Genomic DNA, 14,385 nt, shown 5'->3' with positions numbered 1-14,385 from the left:
TTATTAAATGATCAAATCGAATGCCTCATGTTTTTAATCTAAAAAGACAGCCACAACAGCTTTCAACAATTAAGTACATTTAAACGACAAAAATCCCAAGTGTTTTCTTCTTCCACTGATCCAAAAGGAGGAAACTAATATGTGCATATTAACTCTGAAACCAGCATTGAATATCCAGGCATATGCAGCCGGCTAAAACATAGCCAAATAGGTGTGATATTCAGCACCTAACCAGCTGTGTTAAACTGCATAAAGATAGGATTGTGTTTTATTCAGTCATCTTTTTGTGGTTACCTTAGCTGATTAAGAGCTCAGTATTGGAACTAAGTGCTAGATCTGCCCCTGAAATGCTCACAAAGTAGCTGGTTTTGGTTTAAGTGCTAACCAGGCCTGTTAAGTAGCACTATCTGGTTAGGTCCCATTGAATATGTCTGGTTAGCCCTGGACAAGCAAGTTTAATGGCCAGGATACTGTTTCTGACTGTTTAAATCATGCTGAATATCGACCTCATTGATAAAAAAGATAAATGTCATGGCTGCACTTGTTATGGAATTAAAAAAAATTTCTGCATGTTTTTATTGTTTCTGTATTTTTTGTTAATGCTTAATAATAAAATGCTTGAACTAAAAGAAATCCTTTTTTAAATTTTTGAATTCACATAGTCTGGTTATTGTATAAAATCCATAAAGTCAAAAATACAATATTTAAACACAAGAGGCCTGATTCTTAAAACGCAAATCCCAATTGCAGGCTGCACATTTTTAGAAAAAATTGAGTGAGGTCAGACACCTACATTGTAGGCGTCTAGCGCGTCTACTGAAATGCTTAAGCACACCCAAGGCGTGGTTTTGCCTTGAAGCGGCCCTGGGTGTGCTTAAGCATCCTTACACATCTCAGTAGGTGTGAGACAGACACCTTAAATGTAGGCCTGCAAAATACTGGCCTACATTTAAGGCATCTGTTTAGCTATGTAGATGTGATTCTCTTTAGGATGCTTCTTAGGCGGCTGCTGAGATCAGCGTCCTATAGAGAATCAAGCCCAAGAATCCTAGATCAGTTTTTATTACATAGCTGAATACTACTTTGATTATTTTAATACTGATGAAATCATATCCTGCTTTGGTTTTCCAGGAAAGAATGAAAAAACTAAGTGAAATTATCGAGGCCGCAAATAATGTCATCTCACGTATTGATCAAACAGCACTAGCAGTTTATGTTGCCATGAAGATTGATCCCAGACCTGATGCAGCATCTATAAAAAAGTACCTAACCTGTGAATTCTTTCTGTTTTAAATCCTGTGTTTTTGTGAGCTAATTCTTAGGGAATGGGGGATTGTTGCTGCAAATGTTGAACAAAGTTGAAGAGAATAAAAAAATGGGAGGAATACAGCAGGTAGTTGGAAATGAAGGCTTTGTAGTAACTGGTTCTAATTCTGTTGCTGGTCAACCTGCCTCTATAAAAGAGTGAGAGACCAAAACAATTAGGCCCTGATTCTGCAAAATGTGTCTAAAGTTAAGTTAGGTGCCATTTAAGTGCCTACGTTAGGCGTCCTTTGTAGAATCACACTCAGCAGAGTTCAGCACTGTTTAGGTGTCTAACTTTTTAGGTGTCCTTTAGAGAATCAGGTTCTAGGTGAGATTTAGGCGTCCAAACAATGTCCTTAAATGTTATAATATTTTATTATTAAGTTATTAGGGTTCATAGTCAAATGCACGCAAGACAAAAGTATGCGGACAAGTGAGTGCGAGACAAGTGAGTACAAGACAACTGAACACGAAGACAACTGAATTACATTACATTACATTACATTGCATTACATTACGGATTTCTATTCCGCCTGTGCCTTGCGGTTCTAGGCGGATTACAATATAGAAAATATCTGGGACATTCCAGTAGAATTACATTTCAGGATAGGAGTAAGTTACAGGAACAGTGAAGAGTTATGATATTACAATTTCACAGAAGATATTACTTATTACAGAAGATAGTACATATAGCAGAAGATAATGCATTTTGCAGAGGTAATATATGTCAACTCGATCAGTTAAGTCGGGTGTAGTGTAGGAGAGTTACAGTACATTCTTGATCACAGACAAAGAGATAATATGGATGAGTGATTCCGAAGTCGTTGAATGGGAACTCATTGGGCGGTGGTTAGAGTGATGGGAGATATTTTTTGAACAGTAGTGTTTTTATTTCTTTGCGGAACTCTTTTATGTCTGTTGTTTTGGTCAGTAATTTAGAGATGTCAGAGTCTATTTTGGCTGCCTGTGTCCCCAGGAGGTTGTCATAGAGTTTCTTACGACAGGTACCGTTGAGTGGTGGATAGGTGATGAGGTTCTGTGTTCTCCTTTTTCTTGGTGGGTGGTAGTAATGAAAACGGTTATTTAGGTAACTGGGTGCCGTGCCATGGGTTACTTTGAAAATGAGACAGTAGAGTTTGAATTGTGTTCTTGCTTTTATTGGTAGCCAGTGGGATTCTAGGTATGCATTGGTAATGTGGTCGTATTTGCTGAGTGAATATATGAGTCTGAGGGCTGTGTTCTAGATGGTCTGTAGTTTTTTTATTGTGTTGGTCGGGCAGGGTAAGTAGAGGCTGTTGCAATAGTCGACGATACTTAGTACCATGGATTGGACAATGATCCTGAATTGGTCTTTTTTAAAGAATTTTCTGATTTTTCTTAAATTTCGCATTGTGAAGAATGCTTTTTGGGTGATTTTTTGGATTTGTGTTTGCATTGTACAGCATCTGTCTAAGTGTATTCCAAGGATTTTGAGGGAGTTCTGTATAGGGTACTTGATTGAGTTTACTTCCAGTTCTGTTAGGGATGGTTTTTTGTCTTTCTCTAGTAATAAGAATTTGGTTTTGTCAGAGTTCAGCTTCAACTTGTGATCTATCATCCATTTATCCACTGTTTCCAATGTAGTTTTCAGGTGTTCTGTGGAGATTGGGTTATGTATGTCGAATGGAAGGAGGATGGTAATGTCGTCCGCGTAGCTGAGAGAAGTAATATTTTGGGCGTCTAGGACGGTGCCTAGGGAGGATATGAATAGGTTGAAAAGTGTGGGAGAGAGGGGAGAGCCTTGTGGTACTCCACATGGATTGGACCATGGTTCAGATAGAATGTCTTTAGATTTGACTCTGTATGTTCTATTTTTGAGGAAGCCTTTGAACCAGTTATGAACTTTACCTGAAATTCCTATTGCGTCTAATATTTGGAGGAGTATGTCGTGGTCCACTAGATCGAATGCAGCTGATAAATCAAATTGGATGATTAGCAGTTTGTTTCCTTGGCTGAGGTGACTTCGAGCTATGTCTAGTAGAGATACCAGTAGAGTTTCGGTACTGTAGTTGGTTCTGAATCCGGATTGGGATGGGTGTAAGATATTGTGGGATTCAAGGTACGTGGACAGTTGTTGTGCGACTAGTCCTTCTATTATTTTGACGTATGTTGGGATAGAAGCGATTGGTCTGTAGTTTGATGGGCTGTTTGTTAGACAACTGAGCACGAAGGGTTCATAGTCAAATGGGCACGCCGCAGACAACTGAATGCATCTTATATAGCTTTAAACACATTAAATCACGTTCTAAAGTAACAAAATGTAAATATGAACATACCTGCAAATGAAGAAATTTGAAAGTAGTGTCGCTCTCACCAAAGGCGAGTGAAATCCACGCAAGACAAATACCTGTTATAGAGCAAGTTCTAGCAAGACCAGACCTTTAACTATAACAGACACAGTCAGGCAGCAACAGAAAGGAGCCAACATAACCATAGTAACGAAAATGCATTCATGTGACTCATATTCTTAGCACAAAGAGGCTAGGTAACCATAGTAATAAAAATGCACTTGCAAAACACAGTCACGTATGACAATGACGTACATCCTTACATGAACGTGCGCATGATTGTGTTGTTAACATTTTCCCATGCTCCGCGCACATGCGCTCAATTGTCTTGCACGCAATTGCCTTGCACTCAATTGTCATTGCGCTGAAATGTCTTGCGCTCAATTGTCTTCGCCCTTTTGACTTGCCACCATTTCTTAGAATGACGATTTTATGTTGTTTTTCATTATAATTGTAATACTAGGAGTTGGATTTGTTTAATGCTTTTATTTATTTCTCTTCCATCAGATAGCGTGACTGGGATTCGAACCAGCAACATTAGGATAGAAATGTATAGGTTTAACTAGTGTGCTACAGAGTGAGCTAGCAAGCTGCATAGCAATTGTAAAACTGGGTCTTATAGGCATTGTAAGGAAGTCTACTTTTGAGCATAGTTTAGGCTTCAGATAGACCTGAGTTCTATGGACAGAACTTAGGCACTCTTTGGATGTTCTTCCAGAACTTAGGCACAATTTGGATGTCTTAATACGATCTGCTAAATAGCTCTCTGGGTTTTTATTTTTGCTTTATTTAGTTCAAAATACATTTAATAAGGCACCACATAAACGGGGCATATCAAAAGAGATATTGCATGCAAAATCTATTTTTGTGGACAAACAGCAATGTTATTTGCTAATTAGAGGAAAAGATCCATTAACTGAAGTACAGCACATGAAAAACATAGCTTTAGTTTTCTTGCTAAAAAGCTACCCTTTTTTTCTGACCAAACAGTGCTCCAATCAGCTCATTCTTAAAAGCAAAGAAAGCACATGAAAAAATATATCGATTGCATTCATAACTTCATTTGTAAAAGCTCAAAAACAGAAAAAACAAAATACAGACCTTAGCATGGCTTCTACTTCATTGTAAATGGAGGTTTGCAGCTGCACAATGGTGATCGCATTGCAGTGGCGTACCTAACATGTGTGACACCCGGAGCCCATCATTTTTTGGCACCCCCCCATCTGTACGAAAAACATGATTTTTAGTAACAAGCCACATGTCACACATGAGTATCTAGGAAAAGGCTGCATCTTACATACTGCAGTGAGCAGTACAACAGCAATCCACCCATTGTAAAACTAAACAAGCCAGACTAGTACAGATCAATCCTAACAGAAAACCATGTCTTTCGAACACACAGAACACAAAAAACACCTTCGCCTAGTATGGAATGTCATCACAAACTAGCCCCTCCCCCTTTTACAAAACTGTAGTGTGGATTTTAGCCACGGAGGTAACAGCTCTGACGCTCATAGAATTCTGAGCATCAGAGATGCTACCACCACAGCTGGCACTAAAAAACGCTCCACAGTTTTGTAAAAGGGGGATAAAATAGAAATACATAGACAAAAGGTTAAATTGAACCAGCAAGAAGCTGGACTCTGCATACAATGCAACATTACAGAAACAGTGACACATGTCTCCTAAAGCAATAAATAAATAGAAAATTTTTGTTCTACCTTTGTCTTCTCTGGTTTCTGCTTTCCTCATCTTCTTGTTACTCTCTTCCTTCCATCCACTGTCTGCCATCTCTCTGCCCCTATATGGCATCTTCTCTCCTTCTATGCCCCTTCCAGAAACTGTATGCCTACCCCTTCCATCTCTCCTTTCATCCCCATTGGTCTGGTATCTGTCTCCTCTCCTTCCCCCCTGCTCTGGCACCTCTCTCTCCGCTCCCTTCCTCCTGTTCTTCCTTCTCAATTTATTTTCTGCCTCTGTCTAAATTCTTTTTTACTATTCAGTCCTCAATTTCCCTCTTTCACTGTGTCTACCTATAGCTTGCCACCTCTTTCCCTCACCCCTTCCAGTAACTAACTGTATCCTCTTCCCTCAATCCTGCATGTGCCCTTTTTGCAAATGAAGTTATGTATGCAATCTATATATTTTTGTCATGTGCTTTCTTTGCTTTCAAGAATGAGCTGATTGGAACACTGTTTAGTCAGAAAAAAAGGAAACTAAAGCTATATTTTTCATGTGCTGTGCTTCAGTTAATGGATCTTTTCCTGTAATTAGCAATAAACATTGCTGTTTGTCCACAAAAATAGGTTTTGCATGCAATATATCTGTTTTGATGTGCCCCGTTTTATGGTGCCTTATTAAATGTATTTTAAGATTAACAAAGGAAAAATAAAAATCCAGAGTGCTATTTAGCAGATCGCATTAAGGACATCCAAACTGTGCCTAAATTCCGGAAGAACATCCAAAAAGTGCCTAAGTTCCGTCCATTGACAGATCTATTTGAAGCCCAAACTAAGCTCAGTAGTAGACCTGGTTTTCATTCGCCTACAATATAGGCATGATATGGACACCCTAGGTCACTCAGTGTTATGTAAATGAATCAAAGGGCGCCCAAATTGAGTTATTGCCCAAACCATACCCATTCCACGCCTATGCCTATTCAATTAGGCGCAAGTTTTAAACATGGACGTCCATGAAATTGTGGCTGCGTCTACAAAGTGGCATCTACATCCTTTGGACACCTAAGTACCAACTATCACTTGTTAAGACCCTTAATTGATTCATTAACTACTTAGATTGGACGCCTAAAGCACGCCTAACTTTAGGCATGACTTAGGCACCCTTTATAGAATCAGGGCCTTACTGTTTTATAATTATTCAAAGCAATTGTTTCCCATTTCATCCATAAAAGAGTCTGATGTAGGAAATTTTATAAATTTTGCATTTATATCAGCGGTTCCCAAGTTGTAAGCCACGGCTCCCTGGGGAGCCGTGACTGACGTACAGGGGAGCCGCAGATTATTCTTGTATTAGACATCTTTTACAACCTTAAGAAATTAAAAAGTATATAGAAATACAAATACTACAACTGAATCTTCAGGTTATTCGTTAGTTATTGTTTGGATATTTATGGCTGGTAAAACAGTTTGTTTTGTGTTATCGTGTGAACGTAATCACCATGGGGGAGACATTATACATATGACTAGTGTGCATGCCTAGTAGCCTCTATTTGAATGTAAGTAATCAGTGGATTGTTGGTGCAAACTCAGCTGTTATACTCGTATTTATCAAACTTTAGTGATAAAATAATAATACTAACATAAATATTTTACTTATATATTATCATTGAGTAAGCATCTTTTGTGTGTCAAGTTCTGATCGACATAATATTTTTAATTTGTTGTTTCAGAACTCAAAATTTTTTTAAAATTTTAATAAGTATACAACAGCACAAAATGAAGAGCATGCTCTACAAATGAGTAGCGGGTGTGCAAAAAAGAGAAAATATCATAAATACAACGATAGTTATTTGGACTTTGGCTTCATGTCAACAAATGTTAATGGAGAAGAAAGGCCGCAATGTGTAGTATGTTTGAAAATTTTGACGCCAGACTGCATGCTTCCAAGTAAGCATCATTTAGAAACTAATCATTCACACTTGATTAATAAAACTCGCAACTTCTTTACCAGAAAATTAAAAGGACAGCAAGATACGTTTTCTTGCCATTTGTCAATACCAAACAATGCTCTGCTAGCTTCATACAAGGTTGCATATAGAGTTGCGAAGTGTAAAAAGCCCTAAACCATTGCAGAACAACTGATTCTACCTGCTGCTATAAATATGGGGAACATTATGATCAGTGAATCTGCGGGGAAAGTACTTTCAAATGTACCTTTATCTAATAATACTATCAGTCAGAGAATTCAACATACGTCAGAAGACTCAGTGACCAATTGATTGAAAAACTAAAATGGAATTGGGCTTGCAGTTGAATGAGACCACAGATAATAATAAGGATACACGTTTGATTTGTTATGTACATTTTGTAGCTGGAATGCCATTGTGGAAAACTTCTTTTTTGTAAAAAAATAAAATAAAATAACTGCAAGTGCAAAGGCTCAGGACTTGTTTGAGATCCTAAATATACAGTGGAACCTTGGTTTACGAGCATAATTCATTCCAGAAGCATGCTCGTAAACCAAAATACTCGTATATCAAAGCGAGTTTACCCATAGGAACTAAGGGTAACTCGCTTGATTTGTTCCCACCCACCCCATCCCCGAAGGCCAGCGGCGCTGCTCTACCCCCCGAGAACTGGCATTGCTCCCCCCCCCACTCATTAAGGCCCCCCCCCCCGCGTGATCCACCATCCCCCCACTCGTGTCGCACCCCCCCCCCGCTGTGATCCAGCATGCCCCAGGCACCTACCCACCCAAACACATTCCTTACCCCCATTTGGCACCAGCACCAACGCACAGGACATGCCGGTGCCCGAAGATCTGCCTTCTTCTTCGCGCTGGGGCATGCCGGATCACGGCGGGGGGTGGGGGGTGCGACGCGAGCGGGGGGTGCCGGATCACGGGAGGGTGCTGGTCACGGGGGGAGGCACTCGTTAATCAAGGCATGCTTGGTTTCCAAGGCGCCAATTTTGCAAATGTTTTGCTCGTCTTGCAAAACACTCTCAAACCGGTGCACTCGTAAACCGAGGTACCACTGTATTTATGACTGAAAAAAAATTTAGAGTGGACAAAGTATTGGGCTTTGTACGGATGTGAACCCATTGCATAATACATAGAGAAGTACTCGCATAAAAGCATGAGTCCTACATTGAATTTGGTCCTAGAACATGTGGTGAATGTGTTAACTTTATAAAAACTCACTCAGTAAAAGCAAGATTTTAAAAAAAATAGATGTTGGCATTGTCATCTGGAAGCAGGAACTTTAGATCATTTATTGTTTCATTGCCCATTTATTATGAATTTTTGGAAATCAATTTGGGACCAAATTAATAATTTATTAGATAACCCAGTGGCATTATCTTATGATACTGTGATATTTGGTATGGAAATGAGAGCAAAAAGTCAAATTTCTGTGAATAACAATAAATTACTACTTATAATGACTGGTGTTGCCATTCAGCAAATCACATATAATTGGAAGGATTGGAGGAGATTAAATTACAACTTCTGGTGGAACTCTTTATGCCATATCTATAAAATGGAAAGGTTTATTGCATTACACCGGGGATATTTTAAGAAGTTTCAGGATGTGTGGAAACCATTAACAAAGTATTGTAAAGATTAATTTAAAATTGTTTCCCTTATATTTATCAATTTAAGGTGCAGGGAGGGGGGAATTTTATGATTACATGTTTTATATGATAATGGAATATATGGGAGGGAGGGTTGGGAAAGGGGAGGGGATAAGAATTTATGAAATGTTTGTAAGTGATGTATTTATTGTTAATGTAAATGAATATATTTTAACACTTAATGTAATTTTGAAAATGAATAAAAATATTTAAAAAAAAAAAATTGTGTGAAGATATGGGAGCTGAATACTCATTTTTGTTATACTACTGCCACTCACGCTGGCTTTCTTGTGGCAATATGTTGGTCTGTATATTTCAATTACGACAAGAACTACATTTTTCTTGAAGAAAAACACGAGTATGCCAAAAACTTTGTAGAGACAGTTTTTTTTATGAAACTGGCATACTTGTGTGATATTTTTGAAAAGTTAAATATGCTGAATCTCTCCTTGCAAGGGGGCAACATGCACATTTTGAAATTGATCGAGAAGATTTCGGCTTTCAAAAAAAATTGCAATTATGGTGGAGAAAAATGCATGAAGGCGGTGGCAAAGATTGTTTTTCCCCTTTGCAGCAGTTCATGATCTCCAATGAAGTTGTTTGTCTGACAATATAAAATCAGTTTTTGAAGATCACCTATCACAAAGTATCAAATGGTTTGAAAAATATTTTCAAGAAGATCTCACAAAATTTGCCTGGATTCAAGATCTCTTCAGAGTCAAACCTCCAGCTGACTTTACTTTTGAAGAAGAAAATCTCATTGAGCTGTCTTGCGACAATATGCTCAAGACACTATTTAGCAGCATGGATATTACTGATTTTGGTGTTCAGTAAGAGATAAATATCCACTATTAAGTAATAGAGCATAGAGAATCTTAATTCCGTTTGTGACATCCTATTTATGCGATGTTGGGTTTTTGGCACAGACTGTGATAAAAAGCAAATACCGAGTGAAAATCATTGTGAAACCAGAAATGAGATTGGCCATATCAAATATGGTTCCAAGGTTTGAGAAGATTTGTAATGAACAACAAGCTCATTCATCTCACTAGTTCTATCAATATTTTTTGTGATTATTGTTTATATATTTGTTGTTAAATTTTTATTCAAATAAATCAAGATTATTGTGATAACCTTTATGATAAGTTGTTTAATTTTTTAAATTAATAATCGTCTCAAGCTAACAACTATAAGGTATGTATTAGATTAAAGAACTATCGTTGGATCTGGGGAGCCATGGAAAAATTTTGAAGCATTGCTTAGTCCTTTTACTAAGGTGCATTGGCATTCGTTAGCATTTAGCATGCACTAAAACAGCTAGCGTGCCTTAGTAAATGGACCCCTAAGTGAGCCATAAACAGAAAAAGTTTGGAACCACTGGTTTCTATGCCAGTATATGTATATAAAAAGCTTCTTATAAAATTACCCACCCATAAAAATACATACACTGCAGTTAAACTCATACTATTGTATTTGACTTCAGAATAGATGAATTCATTGGAGGAGTTTGAGTGGAGCAGGTGGATTGGCAATTTACACACGGACATTTATGTCTGCTTCCAAGCATGCATACATGTCAGCTACAAAGCAAACAAAACAGACTGCAGACCTTGTACACGATGCAGGCAGACTTTATTTATAACAAGTAAATCATAAATTAAAAACCTCTTTCTAGGCAAGGGACCCTTGCCTAGAAAGAGGTTTTTAATTTATGATTTACTTGTTATAAATAAAGTCTGCCTGCATCGTGTACAAGGTCTGCAGTCTGTTTTGTTTGCTTTGGATTGTTTTTTACTGCAGACAGTTGGACCTCTGACTCCTATCTTTGGTTGTGTTTGCTGTACATGTCAGCTACCTCAGTTTAGGTGCTATTTCTGCAGGATAAGTGCTAGCATTTTATGAAGACACATAATAGGTTGCAAATAGACACTCTTTGCCCTTCATAAAACGGTGACATTTTATAAAGTTACCCTCACAATGTTTATTAAACCTAGACCCAAAGAAATACAGTATGGCTAGCTTGGGATGATCCTTTTTAACCTGGGGCTGCTGCCTTCCTGTTCAAAAGATAAGCCAGAGGGCAGGGGTGGGGTCAGTGGAGAGACTATAGAAGAGAAAGAGAAGAATAAAGTGACAAAAACATTTCCAAGCAGGAAAGCAAAAGTGAGGCTTTATGAACAACCTGTACAGGGGAATTATCATGATCATCCTTTCTGTTAGTTATGTCTCTCTATGCTGCCTGGTATATGTCTGGTTTTGGCCACCTTGAGATATTCAGATACTGTCACATAGTGTTCTCTCTCCTTGTCCAGTCTGCTTGTGCCACCCTTCTCAGACTCGGAGTCCATTCCCCTGGGCGTTTGCTTGCCCTCTGACCCTGTCAGGGGTTTAAGCGCAAGCTGTATGTGTGCTGAGTGAAATTTCCCTCCAAGTTTCGGAGCGTAGGCTGCGTTTCACACCCCTGGTCACATGGAGAGTCTCCATGTGGGCGAAGGTTACAGTCAGTGTCCAGCCAACTGGCATTCCAAATATCTTCAAGTTTGGTCATTTGAAGCAGTTCTGAAGCAGAAAATCATTTTCCTCTATTCAGCTGCAGTGTAACAGAGCTGACAGGCAGGCACTTCACATACTGTAAGCACACCTCCATTTTTTCCTATGGGAGCTTCGGGGATGGTCTGTGGGACTGTAAAATACATTTTTCATAGTTTCTGAGGGTAGGATTTAGGTCTCCCACCTCCCCAGACCCCAAATCACCATTTTTTAGTTTTGCTCTTTTTGATGTGAATTTGCTGGCGGTGGCCATCTTGTATTTTTATTGATCTTTTTTTCAAAGTTTTATTTCTGCTTCAAAACCCCTCAATTTGATTAAAAATAGTTTGGGTTGGACTCCCCAGCCCCTAATCTGTCAGATGTGTGCATTGATTGTTTTGGATTGGTGTCGGATCAGCGACTGTGTATTGCGTGCCACAGTGTGCTGGAAAGGGGGCAGGAGCTTCGGGCCTCACCTCCTTCAGGTCCTCCAGTGCTGGGGAACCAGCCTGGAGCCATGATTTCAGGAAAAAATCTTGCCCAGAGGCCATTCTGGAGTTTGGCGCCAAATATCTGCATTCCAAGTCTAGGGACTCTTTTGACGTGCAAGCACCTCAGCAGGGCCCTACACTGGACAAGGTGTGAATTTTCACTGGACTTTTCTTCAGCTTCTTTGGAAAGTGTATTCTTTGGACCCAGCTCATTGGATGCAGCCGGTGGGCACATCTGTTTCTTCTAAACTGGTTGCGCTAGTGGCAGAGATCCCTTTTCAGGAGCCTTCTTGTTCAGCTATGGCAGAGCTCAATTGCATTATGCCATACGGATATTATGCTGCTTTTGTCTCTATTTTGCTTCCATTTTGGCTCCAGCTGATATCCTTGCTGGGAGTGGTCACCATGGTCGTCCTGAGAATCCGGATTTGGGTGAGGACCCCTTTTGTCATCAGACCTTTTAAACATAGTTCTATCCACCATTTTATTGCTGAGGTTCTGAAAGAGCTGAAATTAGAATCTCCACTTTCCACATCACAAAATTTGGTCTTGGGCCAATGTGCTGTCCTCAGTGATATACCCCAGACTGCTCTTTCCGGCTCTCTCAAGCTGTTTCTAAGCTTTATCCACTGGCTTTTCAGCAGTTTTTGAGCAACCTAAGATAGATTCCGCAGTGGCGTAGGGTACCTGGTGCATGGACCTCTCTAGTAATAGAGAAATAGTGTTTAAGGAAACAGCTTTTTGAAGTGGTTGTCGGACAGAAGCCGACCAGAAGTGGTGGTTAATGGAAGTCGCTCGAAGGAAGGAAAAGTGACTAGTGGAGTCCCTCAGGGTTCGGTGCTGGGGCCAATCCTGTTCAATATGTTTGTGAGTGACATTGCTGAAGGGTTAGAAGGAAATGTGTGCCTTTTTGCAGATGATACCAAGATTTGTAACAGAGTAGACACCGAAGAGGGAGTGGAAAATATGAAAAAGGATCTGCAAAAGTTAGAGGAATGGTCTAATGCCTGGCAACTAAAATTCAATGCAAAGAAATGCAGAGTAATGCATTTGGGAATTAATAATAGGAAGGAACCGTATATGCTGGGAGGAGAGAAGCTAATATGCACGGACGGGGAGAGAAACCTTGGGGTGATAATGTCCGAAGATCTAAAGGCGAAAAAACAGTGTGACAAGGCAGTGGCTGCTGCCAGAAGGATGCTTGGCTGTATAAAGAGAGGCGTAGTCAATAGAAGGAAGAAGGTGTTGATGCCCCTGTAAGGCCCCACTTGGAGTATTGTGTTCAGTTTTGGAGACCGTATCTGGCGAAAGACGTAAGAAGACTTGAGGCGGTCCAGAAAATGATAGGAGGCTTGTGCCAGAAGACGTATGAGGAGAGACTGGAAGCCCTGAATATGTATACCCTAGAGGAAAGGAGAGACATAGAAACATAGAAATTGACAGCAGATAAGGGCCACGGGCCATCCAGTCTGCCCACCCTAATGACCCTCTCCTGCCTTTACTTTGCGAATAGATCCCACGTGTCGATCCCATTTGGCCTTAAAATCAGGCACGCTGCTGGCCTCAATCACCTGAAGTGGAAGACCATTCCAGTGATCAACCACCCTTTCGGTGAAAAAGAATTTCCTGGTATCACCACGCAATTTCCCGCCTCTGATTTTCCACGGATGTCCTTTTGTTGCCGTGGGACCCTTGAAAAAGAAGATATCCTCCTCTGCATCGATGCGGCCCGTGAGATACTTGAACGTCTCGATCATGTCTCCCCTCTCTCTGCGCTCCTCGAGCGAGTATAGCTGTAATTTATCTAACCATTCTTCGTACGGGAGATCCTTCAGTCCCGAGATCATCCGGGTGGCCATTCTCTGGACCGACTCCAGCCTCAGCACATCCTTACGGTAATGCGGCCTCCAGAATTGCACACAGTATTCCAGGTGGGGTCTCACCATGGATCTATACAGAGGCATAATAACTTCAGGCTTACGGCTGACGAAACCCCTGCGTATGCAACCTATGATTTGTCTTGCCTTGGAAGAAGCTTGCTCCACTTGATTGGCAGCCTTCATGTCCTCACTGACGATCACCCCTAAGTCCCGTTCTGCTACCGTTCTTGTTAGGATCTCGCCATTAAGGGTATAAGTCCTGCATGGATTTTGGGTACCTAGGTGCATAACTTTGCATTTTTTGGCATTGAAGCTGAGCTGCCATGTCTTAGACCAGGTCTCTAGTAAGAGTAGATCGTGCATCATATTGTCGGGCATTGAATTTTTTTCTATTGTACTTTTGCCCACTTCATTGCTTAGTTTGGCGTCATCGGCAAATAATGTTATCTTACCTCGGAGCCCTTCTGCCAAGTCCCTTATAAAGATATTGAATAGTATCGGGCCCAAGACAGAGGAGATATGATTCAGACGTTCAAATACT

At 40.1% G+C, this 14,385-nt stretch overlaps 1 protein-coding gene across 6 annotated transcripts in view; it reads left to right on the top strand.

The window, feature by feature from the left end:
• TPP2 (tripeptidyl peptidase 2) overlaps positions 1 to 14,385 on the top strand; it is a 1,323,399-nt gene that overhangs the window by 1,127,929 nt on the left and 181,085 nt on the right. For 5 of the 6 annotated variants that reach the window (XM_033947626.1, XM_033947627.1, XM_033947625.1 and 2 more), the window contains one exon: positions 1,132 to 1,262. In XM_033947626.1, the coding sequence (XP_033803517.1) occupies positions 1,132 to 1,262 (131 nt within the window). Of the gene's footprint in view, positions 1 to 1,131; positions 1,264 to 14,385 lie in introns of those variants that run through there. The other variant, XM_033947629.1, reaches the window with a different exon arrangement.

Source organism: Geotrypetes seraphini, chromosome 6 (assembly GCF_902459505.1).
Source record: "Geotrypetes seraphini chromosome 6, aGeoSer1.1, whole genome shotgun sequence".
Lineage (NCBI taxonomy): Eukaryota > Metazoa > Chordata > Amphibia > Gymnophiona > Dermophiidae > Geotrypetes > Geotrypetes seraphini.
Note: the sequence above shows the minus strand (reverse complement) of the source record. Positions and strands in the feature narration are given on the sequence as shown.